Here is a 17,838-nt window from a genome sequence, read left to right on the forward strand (position 1 = left end):
GGAGGCTGTGCAAGACGGCGCTCCTTTTCAGCTGAGACCGCTGCAACATATTGAATGAGGGGGAGGGGGCATTCCCACCGTTGTTGTTACTGGTGTACACACACCCACACTTGACTGTCTTTGTTCTTCGCCAGCAGTACCAGATCCGACAGTCGGGACGGTGATCACCTGGGAATTCGGGACTTGGCGGCTCCAGTATTCACCAGGTTCTGGGGCGGCGGAAATCGTGTGGTTCCGGCTCTTCTTAGGACAGACGTCTTCTATCCTCGAGCCTGCCCACACGTCACCTCTGTGTATTGACTGTAATGATATTCTGTGATTGTCTGTATGTTCGTTGTGCACATTCACAACATTAAATTGTTACTTTTTGGCTCATCTATTGACCGTTCATTTGCGCCCCCTGTTGTGGGTCCGTGTCACTACACTTTCCCAACATTCAGGAGGTCACCAAGGGTTTCTGAACTAAATGTCACTATGTGACACACTTGTATTGAGGACAGGCTGTGCTTATAATTTGTCTTTAAGAGGGCATGAATACCAAACAATGTTATGTTCCATGTCTGTCACTGACCATGATAGTCAATCCTTACCACATCTGAGTTGCTGTTCACGTAGATTGTGAAACTCCAGTCCGTGGAGATGGGTGGGGAATACACACACTGTGTCATTGCCAATTCTCACCGAATTGCTTTGAGCCCAAAGGAGAAGCCACTTCAACTGACAGTCACAGAACAAAGTGTCTGTGCTGAAGTGCCTGTTGGAATAGCAGACAGAGTTAAAATCTGTGTGCAAAAGCAGCTACATACTTCATCCAACAAATTCTACTGAGTGCAGAAACAAATCAAAATGGATAATTTCAGTTATGAAGAGGAAGGAGGGAATGCATGGCAAATTGTGCAACTGTCCAACTCATACACTATTCTCTTTTGCAAATTGATGGGTTTTTGTAGAGGCACATCAGATGATAATAGTGTAAAAGAAAACAAACATGAAGGGTACTTTGGTTACTTGTTCCCAATTGTCAAATGGAATATGAATGTTCTGATGATGACAGACTGTTCTGTTTCAGCCTTGAGTCCTCATTAAAAGGAGTAGAGGCACTGCTGATTTCCAGCCTGGTCAAACTGTGCTATTACAAGCTGGGAGAAGTTACATAGCTGTCTTAAGCAAACAGATACTTTGTACAATTATCCATTGACATTGTTCATTAAATACAGTGCTATCTAACCTTTCTCTTCTCCTTCTGACCAAATGTTGTTTTCATTAATTTATTAATTGCATTTTAAAGCTAAAGCAGTAATGACTGATTGTACTTGAATGTGATATGTGTTTTTCTTACAGCACTCTGAGAGCCACAAGGTGGGTAAACAGTCCCATGGTCAGAGTAGAAAAGATGTTCCCAGATAAATTCCTGTATTTGAGGGAGGAAAAAAAAAAACACAGTCATTCTTGTCAAGACCAGTGTTCACTTTGCAGTACTTGTATGATACATTGCCTTAAGCCAGCTCTAAAGTAATCAACATTATCTGTACAGACACACAAATTATACACACTGCTTTTTCAGTTTAGGGAATACTCACAATTTGAAAAGGTTACTCAGAGAAAAAAACATTTCAGTCGAGAGGCAGCCAATCCTGTTGTTGGACAGGTCCCTATTTTGACAAAAAAAAGACAACAGAACTGGATTCAGGTTATAGAAAAGAACAGGTAGATGGATCAGACTGTAAATCAGTACAAGTTCACTTTTCCTTTCTCAAATGGGTTCCTTAAATATGGTTTTGCCAGTAAGACCCTACAGGCCATAAGGGTAGGTGCTTATCTCTGGATTCCATGGCATGAAGCAACCAGACTCCTTGACTCCCCTTGGACAGAAGTCTGGTCGATTACAGGTTGGTTCCCAACCCAGGCCGGTACCCATTACACATGGGTGGACTGAGACAATGCACATTAAGTGACTTGACCAGGACACAGACAGGTAGCCTAGTCGGATTTAAACCCAAGACAACCTATTGGAGCCCAGCTGCTTGTCCACTGAGCTGCTAAATCTGGTGTTATGGTAATGGCCAATTGTGAACCATATCCATCCAGACAGATCATTCTGCTTCTTGTGATCAAATCTAATATTCAGTAATTTATTGGAATCATGTTGGAACAGAGGAAGTAAGTCATTGCCCTTGCAGTATAAATATGGCCAGGTGGCTGTGGGTGACCACAGTCTGATTGGGGGTTCCTGGGCTTATATTACTGGATCTCTGGGTCTAGCCACTGGGAGCCCCCTGATGTTAACTCTATGAACACGAGCTGTTGGTGTGGTGGTGTGTGATAGATCTGCAGTTACCTACTGGGTCCTGAGGCGGGACGGGTGGACATGGGAATGGTTGGGGGTTAAAATGGGAGTGGTGTGAAGGGGTGGGTGTCCTTTTTAGGTGGTGTGGGTCAGTCTCCTGGATCGATAGTAATTCTGTTGTGTGTTGGGGTGCCAGGTGCTGTTTCAAGGGGAAGATCCCCCTTTGGCTCCAGTGGTGCAACTTCAGCCAGGGGCCCGGTGGAGCTTGGGGTGAAATCTGTTTTCTTACAGTCAGGGTTTGGGTTGCAATTGCTATGGGCAACAATTGTGGCAAAGGTGGGGCTATCTGTTGTATGGCAGCAGCAATCAAGCACCGATGCAGCTTCTCAAATTTATTCTCTCTCTTGCTCTCTTTCTCTCTCTGTCTCTCTCTACATATATGCATTTATATAGACTCATCATGAGCGTGAATGTCATGGAAATAAGCTTACTGGCTGCTTGTAAAAATATTATTGGGGTGGACATATATATTAATCATGTGTGCAGTGGTGGGCACAGTTCCGCTAATCCGCTAATTATTGAAGCTAACGTCTTCATTAGCGGATTAGCTTTCCAGAAAACTTTGAAAAACATCAGCGGACCAATTAGCTTCTGTTAAATTTAGTTTTGATAACTTTTAGACTGCTAACATATTTTTGCAGGCATAGTGAATAAATCTTAACAGTTAAAACATTTGTAAAGTCTACCTGCCTACCTGTTATACATTTTGTAGCAGACAGACAGCCATGAATGGTAGAGGCTCGATCTATCTATGCATGCAGAAGAGAGCTGACTACCATATCACTGGAGTCATGCACAGGCAGACAATTTTGACAGATGGTTATAATTTTAAACAAACTATTGAAATGAATGTCACATCTGTTATTTACAAAGTGAAAATATCAGCTATATGTTTAAATTTTAAAGTAATGCACTTATTTGGAAGGTTTTAGCGTTTAGACACAGATGTCATGATGCATGATGGGACTATTAGTTTCCTGACATCAGCAATCAATCAATCAATCAATCAATTTTTTTATAGCGCAAATCACAACAAACATTGCCTCAAGGCGCTTTATATTGTAAGGCAAGGCCATACAATAATATGTAAACCCCAACGGTCAAAACGACCCCCTGTGAGCAAGCACTTGGCTACAGTGGGAAGGAAAAACTCCCTTTTAACAGGAAGAAACCTCCAGCAGAACCAGGCTCAGGGAGGGGCAGTCCTTCTGCTGGACTGGTTGAGGCTGAGGGAGAGACCAGGAAAAAGACATGCTGTGGAGGGAGCAGAGATCGATCACTAATGATTAAATGCAGAGTGGTGCATAAGAGCAAAAAGAGAAAGAAACAGTGCATCATGGAACCCCCCCAGCAGTCTACGTCTATAGCAGCATAACTAAGGGATGGTTCAGGGTCACCTGATCCAGCCCTAACTATAAGCTTTAGCAAAAGGAAAGTTTTAAGCCTAATCTAAAAGTAGAGAGGTGTCTGTCTCCCTGATCTGAATTGGAGCTGGTTCCACAGGAGAGGAGCCTGAAAGCTGAAAGGCTCTGCCTGCCCATTCTACTCTTACAAACCCTAGGAACTAAAGTAAGCCTGCAGTCTGAGAGCGAAGCGCTCTATGGGGGTGATATGGACTACAAGGTCCCTAAGATACGACGGGACCTGATTATTCAAAACCTATAAGTAAGAAGAAGAATTTTAAATTCTATTCTAGAAGTAACAGGAAGCCATGAAGAGAGGCCAATATGGTGTGAGATATGCTCTCTCCTTCTAGTCCCCGTCAGTACTCTAGCTGCAGCATTTTGAATTAACTGAAGGCTTTTTAGGGAACTTTTAGAACACCTGATAATAATGAATACATAGTCCAGCTAGAGGAAATAAATGCATGAATTAGTTTTCAGCATCACTCTGAGACAAGACCTTTCTGATTTTAGAGATAATTGCGTAAATGCAAAAAGCAGTCCTACATATTTGTTTATATGCGCTTGAATGACATATCCTGATCAAAAATGACTCCAAATTTCTCACAGTATTACTAGAGGTCAGGGTAATGCCATCCAGAGTAAGGATCTGGTTAGACAACCATGTTTCTAAGATTTGTGGGGCAAGTACAATAACTGCAGTTTTATCTGAGTTTAAAGCAGGAAATTAGAGGTCATCCATGTCTTTATGTCTGTAAGACAATCCTGCAGTTTAGCTAATTGGTGTGTGTCCTCTGGCTTCATGGATAGATAAAGCTGGGTATCATCTGCGTAACAATGAAAATTTAAGCAATACCGTCTAATAATACTGCCTAATGGAAGCATGTATAAAGTGAATAAAATTGGTCCTAGCACGAACGTTGTGGAACTCCATAATTAACTTTAGTCTGTGAAGAAGATTCCCCATTTACATGAACAAATTGTAATCTATTAGACAAATATGATTCAAAACCACCGCAGCGCAGTGCCTTAATAACCTATGGCATGCTCTAATCTCTGTAATAAATTTTATGGTCAACAGTATCAAAAGCAGCACTGAGGTCTAACAGAACAAGCACACAGAGATGAGTCCACTGTCCCGAGCCATAAGAAGATCATTTGTAACCTTCACTACTGCTGTTTCTGTACTATGATGAATTCTAAAACCTGACTGAACTCTTCAAATAGACCATTCCTCTGCAGATGATCAGTTAGCTGTTTACAACTACCCTTTCAAGAATTTTTGAGAGAAAAGGAAGGTTGGAGATTGGCCTATAATTAGCTAAGATAGCTGGGTCAAGTGATGGCTTTTTAAGTAATGGTTTAATTACTGCCACCTTAAAAGCCTGTGGTACATAGCCAACTAACAAAGATAGATTGATCATATTAAGATCGAAGCATTAAATAATGGTAGGGCTTCCTTGAGCAGCCTGGTAGGAAATGGGGTCTAATAAACATGTTGATGGTTTGGATGAAGTAACTAATGAAAATAACTCAGGCAGAACAATCGAGAGAAAGAGTCTAACCAATACCGGCATCACTGAAAGCAGCCAAAGATAACGATACGTCTTGGGATGGTTATGAGTAATTTTTTCTCTAATATTTAAAATTTTGTTAGCAAAGAAAGTCATGAAGTCATTACTAGTTAAAGTTAATGGAATACTCAGCTCAATAGAGCTCTGACTCTTTGTCAGCCTGGCTACAGTGCTGAAAAGAAACCTGGGGTTGTGTTCTTATTTTCTTCAATTAGTGATGAGTAGAAAGATGTCCTAGCTTTACGGAGGGCTTTTTTATAGAGCAACAGACTCTTTTTCCAGGCTAAGTGAAGATCTTCTAAATTAGTGAGACGCCATTCCTCTCCAACTTACAGGTTATCTGCTTTAAGCTACGAGTTTGCGAGTATACCACGGAGTCAGACACTTCTGATTTAAAGCTCTCTTTTTCAGAGGAGCTACAGCATCCAAAGTTGTCTTCAATGAGGATGTAAAACTATTGACGAGATACTCTATCTCCTTACAGAGTTTAGGTAGCTACTCTGCACTGTGTTGGTATATGGCATTAGAGAAACATAAAGAAGGAATCATATCCTTAAACCTAGTTACAGCGCTTTCTGAAAGACTTCTAGTGTAATGAAACTTATTCCCTACTGCTGGGTAGTCCATCAGAGTAAATGTAAATGTTATTAAGAAATGATCAGACAGAAGGGAGTTTTCAGGGAATACTGTTAAGTCTTCTATTTCCATACCATAAGTCAGAACAAGATCTAAGATATGATTAAAGTGGTGGGTGGACTCATTTACTTTTTGAGCAAAGCCAATAGAGTCTAATAATAGATTAAATGCAGTGTTGAGGCTGTCATTCTCAGCATCTGGTGTGGATGTTAAAATCGCCCACTATAATTATCTTATCTGAGCTAAGCACTAATTCAGACAAAAGGTCTGAAAATTCACAGAGAAACTCACAGTAACGACCAGGTGGACGATAGATATAACAATAAAACTGGTTTTTGGGACTTCCAATTGGATGGACAAGACTAAGAGACAAGCTTTCAATGAATTAAAGCTCTGTCTGGGTTTTTGATTAATTAATAAGCCTGGAATGGAAGATTGCTGCTAATCCTCCGCCCCGGCCCGTGCTACGAGCATTCTGACAGTTAGTGTGACTCGGGGTGTTGACTCATTTAAACTAACATATTCATCCTGCCTGTAACCAGGTTTCTGTTAGGCAGAATAAATCATATGTTGATCAATTATTATATCATTACCAACAGGGACTTAGAAGAGAGAGACCTAATGTTTAATAGACCACATTTAACTGTTTTAGTCTGTGGTGCAGTTGAAGGTGCTATATTATTTTTTCTTTTTGAATTTTTATGCTTAAATAGATTTTGCTGGTTATTGGTAGTCTGGGAGCAGGCACCGTCTCTACGGGGATGGGGGTAATGAGGGGATGGCAGGGGGAGAGAAGCTGCAGAGAGGTGTGTAAGACTACAACTCTGCTTCCTGGTCCCAACCCTGGATAGTCACGGTTTGGAGGATTAAGAAAATTGGCCAGATTCTAGAAATGAGAGCTGCTCCATCCAAAGTGGGATGGATGCCGTCTCTCCTAACAAGACCAGGTTTCCCCAGAAGCTTTGCCAATTATCTATGAAGCCCACCTCATTTTTTGGACACTCAGACAGCCAGCAATTCAAGGAGAACATGCGGCTAAACATGTCACTCCCGGTCCGATTGGGGAGGGGCCCAGAGAAAACTACAGAGTCCGACATTGTTTTTGCAAAGTTACACACCGATTTAATGTTAATTTTAGTGACCTCCGATTGGCGTAACCGGGTGTCATTACTGCCGACGTGAATTACAATCTTACCAAATTTACGCTTAGCCTTAGCCAGCAGTTTCAAATTTCCTTCAATGTCGCCTGCTCTGGCCCCCGGAAGACAATTGACTATGGGTTGCTGGTGTCGCTAACTTCACATTTCTCAAAACAGAGTCGCCAATAACCAGAGTTTGATCCTCGGCGGGTGTGTCGTCGAGTGGGGAAAAAAACGGTTAGAGATGTGAACGGGTTGGCGTGTACACGGGGCTTCTGTTTAGGGCTACGCTTCCTCCTCACAGTCACCCAGTCAGCCTGCTTTCCCCGGCTGCTCGGGATCTGCCAGGGGGGTACTAACGGCGGCTAAGCTACCTTGTCCGCACCGACTACGGGGCCTGGCTAGCTGTAGAATTTTCCACGGTGCGGAGCCGAGTCTCCAATTCACCCAGCCTGGCCTCCAAAGCTACGAATAAGCTACACTTATTACAAGTACCGTTACTGCTAAAGGAGGCCGAGGAATAACTAAACATTTCACACCCAGAGCAGAAAAGTGCGGGAGAGACAGGAGAAGCCGCCATGCTAAATCGGCTAAGAGCTAGTAGCTACGCTAAGCTAGCGGATTCCTAAAAACACGCAAAGTGAATAATGTGTAAATAATTTAGAGGTGATTCAGCAGAAGGACTGCTTTAGTTAAGGCACGTAAAGATTACACTGGGAAACAAATCGTAATCTAGATAACTAGATCAATCTAACTGCGCAGATTAAACAGCTAACAGATACAGAAAAACACCGCTGTGCTCCGGAACAGGAAGTGATACAATACCGCAGTGAGAGCCAACCACCAGTAGAGGTGAGGTGAGCTGAGATGTTTATGTGAGCAGTGGTTGGTTGGTCGGTATAACCATATACTGAAATGTGTGGTGGGATTTCCAAATAAATATGGATTTGTAAATAGGTCTGTTGTGTGGGCCGCCAGAAGAGGAGGTACTGCTGGCTCACCACCAGAGGGTGCCCTGCCTGAAGTGCGGGCTTCAGGCACGAGAGGGCGCTGCCGTCACGGACACAGTGACAGCTGTTACTCATTACTTCCTGACAGCTGTCACTCATTCTTCATCACCTCACTCCATAAAACCCAGACGTCATCTCCACCTCATCGCCGAGATATCGTACTTCATTGAAGGTAATATCCTCAGCCGTTTTGTGTTACAATATATCTGTATATTGTGAGTGTTTGCAGGAGTACCGGTTCCTCTATCTGTGGAAGCTGAGTGAGTGCAGGACGGCACTCTTTTCCCCTGAGGATCACTGCAGTACTCATCACATATTGTGTGAGAGGTGGAGGTGCATTCCCACCGTTATTGTTACTGGGTGTACACACACCCACACTTGACTGTCTTGTTCTCGCCAGCAGTACCAGATCCAACAGTCGGAGACGGTGATCACCTGGGAATTCGGGACTTGGCGGCTCCAGTATTCACCAGGTTCGGTGGTGGCAGAAAGTCGTGTGGTTCCGGCCCGTCGCAGGACAGACGTCTTCTATCCTTGAGCCTGCCCACACGTCACCTTTGTAATTTGACTGTAATCATAGTCTAGATTGTCTGTATATTCGTTGTGCACATTTCACAACATTAAATTGTTACTTTTTGGCTCATCTATTGACCGTTCATTTGCGCCCACCTGTTGTGGGTCCGTGTCACTACACTTTCACAACAGGATATCTTCGGCCAGCGCATGGACTCCGAGGGGCGTCACCCGGGCTGTTGAACGACCAATGGGAGAGCAGGGGAGCGCAGGCGTCTGCAGGAGGCGTGATTGGTGAGCTGCAGCACATTCTCACCGCCTTTATGGCTCGTTGGAACAAATGACTGAGCAAAACATCCTCCTGAACCGCAGGGTGGAGGCTCTCTCCGCGCAGATGGCGGCGAGCGCTCTGGTCGCTGCTGCAGGTCCGTCCTCCTGTCGACCCTGTGCAGGATATGAACTTCCAGTTGGTGGTTCAACAACCCCTCCCACCATCCCCTGAAGCATACATAAGCCCTCCTGAGCCGTACGGAGGTTTTGTGGAGACCGGGCGCGGACTTTCTTTGCAGTGTTCGCATCGTCTTCCGCACAACGTCCCGTCATGTACGCGTCAGATGCTAGTAAAATAGCTTATGGTGATTGCTCTGCTTCGGGGTAAAGCACGCCCCTGGGCTACGGCGCTCTGGGAACAGAACTCACGGTTGTTATCAGCATACACTGGGTTTGTGGGGGAGTTCAGAACAGTGTTTGATCACCCTAACAGAGGAGAGACCAGCTTCAACTGTGCGGCTGTCAATGAGACAGGGATCGAGAGCGCAGCCGCTTATGCAGTCAACTTCCGCATCGCGGCTGCGAGGTCCGGCTGGAATAACGTTGCGCTCCGCGCCGCCTTCATAAACGGACTGTCGTTGGTTCTGAAGGAGCAGCTGGTAGCTAAGGAGGAACCGCGGGATTTAGATGGGCTTATCGATCTCGTTATACGGTTAGACAATCGGTTGGAGGAATGCCGTCGGGAGCGAGGCGAAGGACGTGACCGGATACGCGCCGCCCTCTCCCTTCCGGGTTCGAAAGGGGCCGCCCTCCCCACGCTCCACAGCCGCAGCGCTCTGTGGGGCAACAGCTCCCCCTGCTGACGTTGTTAGGGAAACGTACAGGGCCAAAATGAGGAGGTTGATCCGTGGAGAGTGTTTTCTCTGCAGCTCAACTGAGCACACACAGAGAAACTGCCCTAAACGGCCAAAATGACAACACTCGCCCTTAGAGACTGGGACTTAGAGACGGCATTTAACACCCCGTTAGGTCACTTTGAGTACCTGGTCATGCCGTTCGGCCTCACCAACGCCCCCACTACGTTCCAAGCCTTGGTTAACGACGTCTTGCGGGACTTCCTGCACCGATTCGTCTTCGTATATCTGGACGATATTCTCATCTTTTCTCCGGATCCTGAGACCCATGTCCAGCATGTACGTCAGGTCCTGCAGCGGTTGTTAGAGAACCGACTGTTGTGAAGGGCGAGAAGTGCGAGTTTCACCGCACTCTTTGTCCTTCCTGGGGTTTATCATCTCCTCTAATTCCGTCGCCCCTGATCTGGCCAGAGTTGCGGCGGTGAGAGATTGGCCCCAACCAACAGCCGTAGGAAGCTGCAACAGTTCCTCGGCTTCGCTAATTTCTATAGGAGTTCATTAAGGGCTACAGTCAGGTAGTTAGCCCCCTGACAGCCCCTGACTCTCAGCCAAAAGTCCCCTTCAACCTGGTCGGATCGGTGCGAAGCCGCGTTCAAGGAGTTGAAATGACGGTTCTCTACTGCGCCAGTTTTGGTGCAGCCCGACCCTAGCCGCCAGTTGTGGTTGAAGTGGACGCACTCTGACTCAGGGATAGAGCCGTGCTGTCCCAGAGCGGAGAGACCGATAAGGTTCTTCACCCATGTGCCTACTTTTCACACAGGTTGACCCGGCTGAACGGAACCTATGACGTCGGCAGTCGAGAACTCCTTGCAGTGAAAGAGGCTCTTGAGGAGTGGAGACACCTGTTTGAGGGAAGCGTCGTGCCGTTCACGGTTTTCACTGACCATCGGAACCTGGAGTAATATCAGGACCGCCAAGCGGCTGAACCCCAGCAAGCCCGCTGGTCACTGTTCTTCGGGCGTTTGACTTCCGGATCACCTATCGCCCCGGGACCAAGAACCAGAGGTCGGATGCCTTGTCCTGGGTACCCGAAGAGGAGGTCAAAACTGCACTGTCGATCCACCGAGCCATCCTGCCGGAGTCCCTATCGTGGCCACCCTCACCTGGGACGTGGAGAAGACCGTCCGGGAGGCCCTGGCACAGAGCCCGGACCCAGGAACAGGTCTGAAGAACCGTTTATACGCCAGAGCTGCAGTCTTGGACTTTGTCCACGGTTCCAAAGCTCTCCTGTCATCCAGGGGTGCGAAGGACCGTGGCATTTGTCCGGGCAGCTGTTTCTGGTGGGCGTCTATGGAGGCCGACGTCCGCGAGTATATCCAGGCCTGCACCACCTGTGCCAGGGGCAAGGCAGACCATAAAAGGTCCCAAGGACTTCTCCAGCCATTACCGGTGCCTCATCGCCCCTGGTCCCACATCGGCCTGGATTTCGTCACGGGCCTCCCGCCGTCCCAGGGCAACACCACCATCTTCACGATAGTGGACCGATTCTCCAAGGCGGCCCACTTCGTGGCCCTCCCGAAGCTCCCAACAGCCCAGGAGACAGCAGACCTCCTGGTCCACCACGTCATCCGTCTGCATGGGATACCCACCGACATCGTCTCTGACCGTGGTCCACCAGTTCTCCTCACCACGTCTGGAGGAGCTTCTGCAGGGAACTGGGGGCCACCGTGAGCCTCTCGTCCGGGTACCATCCACAGACGAACGGACAGGCAGAGCGGGCCAACCAGGAACTGGAACAGACCCTTCGCTGCTTAACATCCGCGCACCCGACGGCCTGGAGTAACCATCTGGCCTGGATCGAGTATGCGCATAACAGCCAGGTGTCTTCTGCCACCGGCCTCTCCCCATTTGAGGTGTGTTTGGGGTACCAACCCCCATTATTTCCCGTGGTGGAGGGAGAGGTCGGTGTGCCCTCGGTCCGGGCCCATCTTCGGAGGTGCCGTCGGGTGTGGCGCACCGCCCGTTCTGCCTTGTTGAAAGCCCGGACGAGGGCCAAGACCCTATGCAGACCGCCGGCAATTCCCCGGCCCCTGCATACCAGCCCGGGCAGGAGGTGTGGTTGTCAACGAAGGGAATCCCCCTGCAAGTACAGTCTCCAAAATTGATGGACAGGTTCATCTGCCCCTTCCGTATCCTCAAAGTCCTCAGCCCTGCCGCGGTGAAGCTCCAACCTCCCCAGCTTCACTGCGGATCCACCCGGTCTTCCATGTTTCCAGGATCAACCTCACCAACACTCACCCATCTGTGCTCCCGTGTCCGGCGCCGCCTCCTGCTGGATCATTGACGGGGAGCCGGCTTGGACAGTGCGCCGGGCTCCTATGACGTCCGTCGAATGGGCCGGGGGGTTCCAATATCTGGTGGACTGGGAAGGGTATGGACCCGAAGAACGCATCCGGGTGAAGAGGAGCTTCATCCTGGATCCTGCCTCCTGGCCGACTTCTACCGCGACACCCCCGACAAACCTTGTCGGGCGCCAGGAGGCGCCCGTTGAGGGGGGGGGGGGCTTCCTGTTGTGGGGCCGCCAGAAGAGGAGGTACTGCTGGCCCCCCACCAGAGGGCACCCTGCCTGAGTGCGGGCTTCACGGCACGAGAGGGCGCTGCCGCCACGGACACAGCCGGGAGTGACAGCTGTTACTCATTACTTCCTGACAGCTGTCACTCATTCTTCATCACCTCACTCCATAAAACCCAGACGTCATCTCCACCTCATCGCCGAGATATCGTACTTCATTGAAGGTAATATCCTCAGCCGTTTTGTGTTACAATATATCTGTATTTGTGAGTGTTTGCAGGAGTACCGGTTCCTCTATCTGTGGAAGCTGAGTGAGTGCAGGACGGCACTCTTTTCCCCTGAGGAATCACTGCGGTACTCATCACATATTGAGTGAGAGGTGGAGGTGGCATTCCCACCGTTGTTGTTACTGGGTGTACACACACCCACACTTGACTGTCTTTGTTCTCGCCAGCAGTACCAGATCCGACAGTCAGAGACGGTGATCACCTGGGAATTCGGGACTTAGCGGCTCCAGTATTCACCAGGTTCGGTGGTGGCAGAAATCGTGTGGTTCTGGCCCTTCTCAGGACAGACGTCTTCTATCCTTGAGCCTGCCCACACGTCACCTTTGTAATTTGACTGTAATCATATTCTGAGATTGTCTGTATATTCGTTGTGCACATTTCACAACATTAAATTGTTACTTTTTGGCTCATCTATTGACCGTTCATTTGCGCCCCCTGTTGTGGGTCCGTGTCACTACACTTTCACAACAAGGTCATTTTTTATTTGTAAAAAAAAAAAAGGAAAAAAAAGGGCAATTTGAAAATTGAAAATTCTGTTTGCTAAGTGATTCATCAATTTTAGCGAATGTGTGGCACATGCTCTTCACATTGCCCTGAACACTGCCATCTAGTGGCCAGTAGATGGCCAAAATTAGTGCATTACTTTAAAACTAAAACATATAGCTGATATTTTCACTTTGTAAAACAACAGACGTGATATTAATTTCAATAACTTGTCCAGAATTACTTTGTTTAAAATTATAATCATACACCAAAACTGTCTGCCTGTGCATGACTCCAGTGATATGCCGGCAGGCCTGTATGGTGTGAAGATAAATATTTTTTTTGTCTTCTTTCCTTTCTCTGGTCACCAGGTCTCTTTTGCTGAGAGAAGGCTGATCTGACTCAGAAGTGCTGACTCATTGTGTCAGTAGCTGCCTGTGTACTGAAGTCAATACTGAGTTATCGGTTTAGCTTTTATCTGTAATTTCGGCTATTTTTTTTTAGGGATTTATCGGTTTAGCTTTATATAAGTTAACTTTTCACTTAGCGGATTAACAGTTATCAAGGCTAACTTCTTTGTTAGCTGTGCACACCACTGCATGTATGTAGAATTTTGACCTTGTGTGAATTAGAGAAGATCCAAAGTAAATTTAAACTTGTACACCCTATTCTTGTTATTTTCAAGTCACTAATGATGTAGGTGCAATCATTCCACCCTGGCAGGAAAAACAAACAGTTTTAAGAAGTCCTTAAAAGTCCAAACTTACCATGGCATTCATGGCCATAATGAGCGTCTGTCAATGTCTTCCCACAACTGTATATACTGCCCTACTATATCTGTTTTTGAGCTGACATCAGGGAGATATTTCTCAGTGTCTCCATGTTTGTTTACCATTCATCCTCAAATTGTTATTTACTTTTATGGATACTCAGCGGTTTATATCCTGTGGTTGCCTGATACTAGGTGAGACAGCTCACCTAGCTTACCTGGCCAAATCGAACTTCTCCAAAGCAAAAGATGATCTTGCCAGGGCAAAGGCCAACCAGGAAACAGGCACATGGAGGATGCCTGGTGGAATAACAAGGCAGATGAAATCCAATCTCTTGCAGATGCTGGAAACACCAGGCGCTACTACCAAGCACTTAAGAAAGTCTTTGAGCCCTGAGGTATCATATACAGTCCCCTCCTCACACAGGGCAGCACAACTTTACTGACAAAGAAAACAAGAGACTCTTGACCAATGGAAAGCCTACTTTGACAAGCTGCTTAACCAAACATCCAACATTGAGGGGAGGTGATGGTCTTGTGGTTAAGCATTGGGCTTGAGACCAGAGGATCCTCAGTTCAAATCCCAGCCTGATCAGAAAATCACTAAGGGCCCTTGGGCAAGGTCCTTTATCCCCTAGTTGCTCCCGGTGTGTAGTGGGTGCCTTGCATGACAGCAGCCTGACATCGGGGTGAATGTGAGGCATTGATGTCTAAAGTGCTTTGAGTGTCTGATGAAGATGGAAAAGCACTATATAAATGCAGTCCATTTACCATTCACCATTGATGTCTCTGCCACAAGCGCCATCAGACATCACATATTTTTGAGAGCGCAGATGACTCACTGACACTAGGGGAGCTGCAGAAGGCCATGAAAGGCCTGGACAAAGCAGTGATGGTATCCCCGGAGAAATCTACCAGTACGGTGGTGAAAGAATCACCAATGTGTTGTATGACTGACTGTCCACTATATGGAGGGAAAGAGTCTCACAGGACTTGAAGGATGCCATCATCATCCTAGTGTTCAGAAGAAAGGCAAGCAAACAAGAGTGTGGATACTGCATAAGGGTATAACTGCCAGCAACTGCTGGCAAAGCCCTTGGCAAATCATCCTTAGCCAATGTCTAACATCTTTTATGCAGTGATTCCAGAAATGCAATTGGGCTTCCGTAGCAATCACTCCACAACAGATATGATCTTCACTTTGTGCCAACTGCAGGAGAAGGCCATTGAACAGAACTTGCCCCTCTACATGGTATTTACTGACTTCACCAAAGCATCTGATAATGTCAACAAGGAGTGCTTTGGGCCCTCTTGAAACACTTTGGCTGCACACTGGGCATTGTCAGCCTTTTCTCTGATTTTTACACTAACATGAAAGCCCAGGTGTCTTATGCAGGCACCCTGTCTGACTCCATCACAGTCAACCAAGGCGTGACACATGGATGTGTTTTAGCCACAAGTCTCTTCTCCCTTTACCTTGTTGCGGTGCTCGAGTTGTGCTCCCCCAATGATGGTGTCTACCTCAGAACCCGGACATACAGTGAGGAAAATAAATATTTGAACACTGCGATTTTGCAGGTTCTCCCACTTAGAAATCATGGAGGGGTCTGAAATGTTCATCTTAGGTGCATGTCCACTGTGAGAGACATAATCTAAAAAAAAATAAAAAAAAATCCAGAAATCACAATGTATGATTTTTTAAATAATTTATTTGTATGTTACTGCTGCAAATAAGTATTTGATCCCCTACCAACCAGTAAGAATTCTGGCTCACATAGACCTGTTAGTTTTTCTTTAAGAAGCCCTCTTATTCTGCAGTCTTTACCTGTATTAACTGCACCTGTTTGAACTTGTTACTTGTATAAAATACACCTGTTCATACACTCAATCAATCACACTCCAACCTGTCCACCATAGCCAAGACCAAAGAGCTGTCTAAGGACACCAGGGACAAAACTTTAGACATGCACAAGGCTGGGATGGACTACAGGACAACAGACAAGCAGCTTGGTAGAAACAACAACTGTTATGATTATTTATTAGAAAGTGGAAGAAACACAAGATGACTGTCAATCTCCCTCGGTCTTGGATTCCATGCAAGATCTCACTTTGTGGGGAAAGGATGATTCTGAGAAAGCTCAGAACTACACAGAAAGGCCTGGTCAATGACCTGAAGAGAGCTGGGACCACAGTCACAAAGATTACATTAGTAACACATGATGCTGTCATGGTTTAAAATCCTGCAGGGCAGCAAGGTCCCCCTGCTCAAGCCATCACATGTCCAAGCCCGTTTGAAGTTCACCAGTGACCATCTGGATGATCCAGAGGAGGTATGGGAGAAGGTCATGTGGTCAGATGAGACCAGAATAGAGCTTTTTGGAATCAACTCCACTTACCATGTTTAGAGGATGAGAACAACCCCAAGAAAACCATCCCAACCGTGAAGCATGGGGGTAGAAACATCATACTCTGGGGGTGCTCTTCTGCAAAGGGGACAGGACGACTGCACCATATTGAAGGGAGGACGGATGGGGTCATGTATTGCATGATTTTAGGAAACAACCTCCTTTCCTTCAGTAAGAGCACTGAAGATGGGTCATGGCTGGGTCTTCCAGCATGACAATGACCCCAAACACACAGCCAGGGCAACAAAGGAGGGGCTCCGTAAGAAGCATTTCAAGGTCCTGGAGTGGCTTGGCCAGTCTCCAGACCTGAACCCAATAGAAAATCTTTGGAGGGAGCTGAAACTCCAAATCTGAAAGATTTGGAGAAGATCTGTATGGAGGAGTGGACCAAAATCCCTGCTGCAGTGTGTGCAAACCTGGTGAAAAACTACAGGAAACATTTGAGCTCTGTAACTGCAAACAAAGGCTACTGTACCAAATATTAACATTTTCACAGGTGTTCAAATACTTATTTGCAGCAATACCATACAAATAAATTATTAAAAAAAACATACATTGTGATTTCCGGATTTTTTTTTTTTTAGATTATGTCTCTCACAGTGGACATGCACCTAAGATGAAAATTTCAGACCCCTCCATGATTTCTAAGTAGGAGAACTTGCAAAATCGCAGGGTGTTCAAATACTTATTTTCCTCACTGTACAGCAAGTTAGTTAACCTTACTCAGCTCAGGGCCAAAACCCGTAAAGAACTTTCTGTGCCAGGGAACTACTGTATGCCAATGACTTAGCCATGGTCATGCAATCACCTGGTGAATTGCAGCATCTTCTCCACACCTTCAACTCTGCTGCAACTGAGCTAGGTCTCACCATCAATGTGAGGAAAACAGAGGTGATGTTCCAGCCCTCTCTGAAGTCAACTGTACCAGACCCTGACATCCTCTTGAATGGCGCAAGACTAGGAATGGGTCAGCACTTCACATACCTAGGTAGCACCTTGACAAGCAACAACAGCCTTGACAAGGAGGTTGAAAGAAGGATCAGCTCTGCAGCCACAGAGTATGGAAAACAACAGAGCAAAAAGTGGAACAGGCCAGCACTTTGCATGCAAACCAAGTGTAAGGTGTACAGAGCTGTTTCTCTCCTGTCTACTTTACTCAATGGAGACTTACCGTACAGCAGAATCAGAATAAAATTTATTGGCAAGTAAGTTGTCACATACAAGGAATTTGATCTGGTGTCATTGTGCATAAACAACAATAAAAGAAAATACTTATGTAATAAGTAATTGCTGCATCAACCACAGGAAACTGCCGTCATATTCGACGACTCCAGCGAACCCAAATTCACCAACTGAGGCACCTCATGAAAATACACGGGAAGGATTGCAACCCTGATGTTGAAATCTAGAGATGTGCCAACATACTGAGCACTGAAGCCCTCCTTGCCCAGTGCCAACTGCGCTGGGCTGGCCCGGTGCGCATGGATCATCAGCGCCTTCTGAAGGCAGTCTTCTATGAAGAATACAATGGAGGGAATTGAGGAGTAGGCAGACCCAAGCTGTGGTACAGAGACTG

General features: G+C 46.4%; 1 protein-coding gene across 1 annotated transcript in view; it reads right to left on the reverse strand.

The window, feature by feature from the left end:
* LOC117522767 (adhesion G protein-coupled receptor A3) overlaps positions 1–17,838 on the reverse strand; it is a 1,389,271-nt gene that overhangs the window by 1,016,105 nt on the left and 355,328 nt on the right. The window contains exons 4-6 of the mRNA XM_034184162.1: positions 1,581–1,652; positions 1,340–1,411; positions 591–754 (exon numbers count right to left, since the gene is read on the reverse strand). Of these exons, the coding sequence (XP_034040053.1) occupies positions 591–754; positions 1,340–1,411; positions 1,581–1,652 (308 nt within the window). The remainder of the gene's footprint in view (positions 1–590; positions 755–1,339; positions 1,412–1,580; positions 1,653–17,838) is intronic.

This window comes from Thalassophryne amazonica, chromosome 13, assembly GCF_902500255.1.
Source record: "Thalassophryne amazonica chromosome 13, fThaAma1.1, whole genome shotgun sequence".
NCBI classification, from domain to species: domain Eukaryota; kingdom Metazoa; phylum Chordata; class Actinopteri; order Batrachoidiformes; family Batrachoididae; genus Thalassophryne; species Thalassophryne amazonica.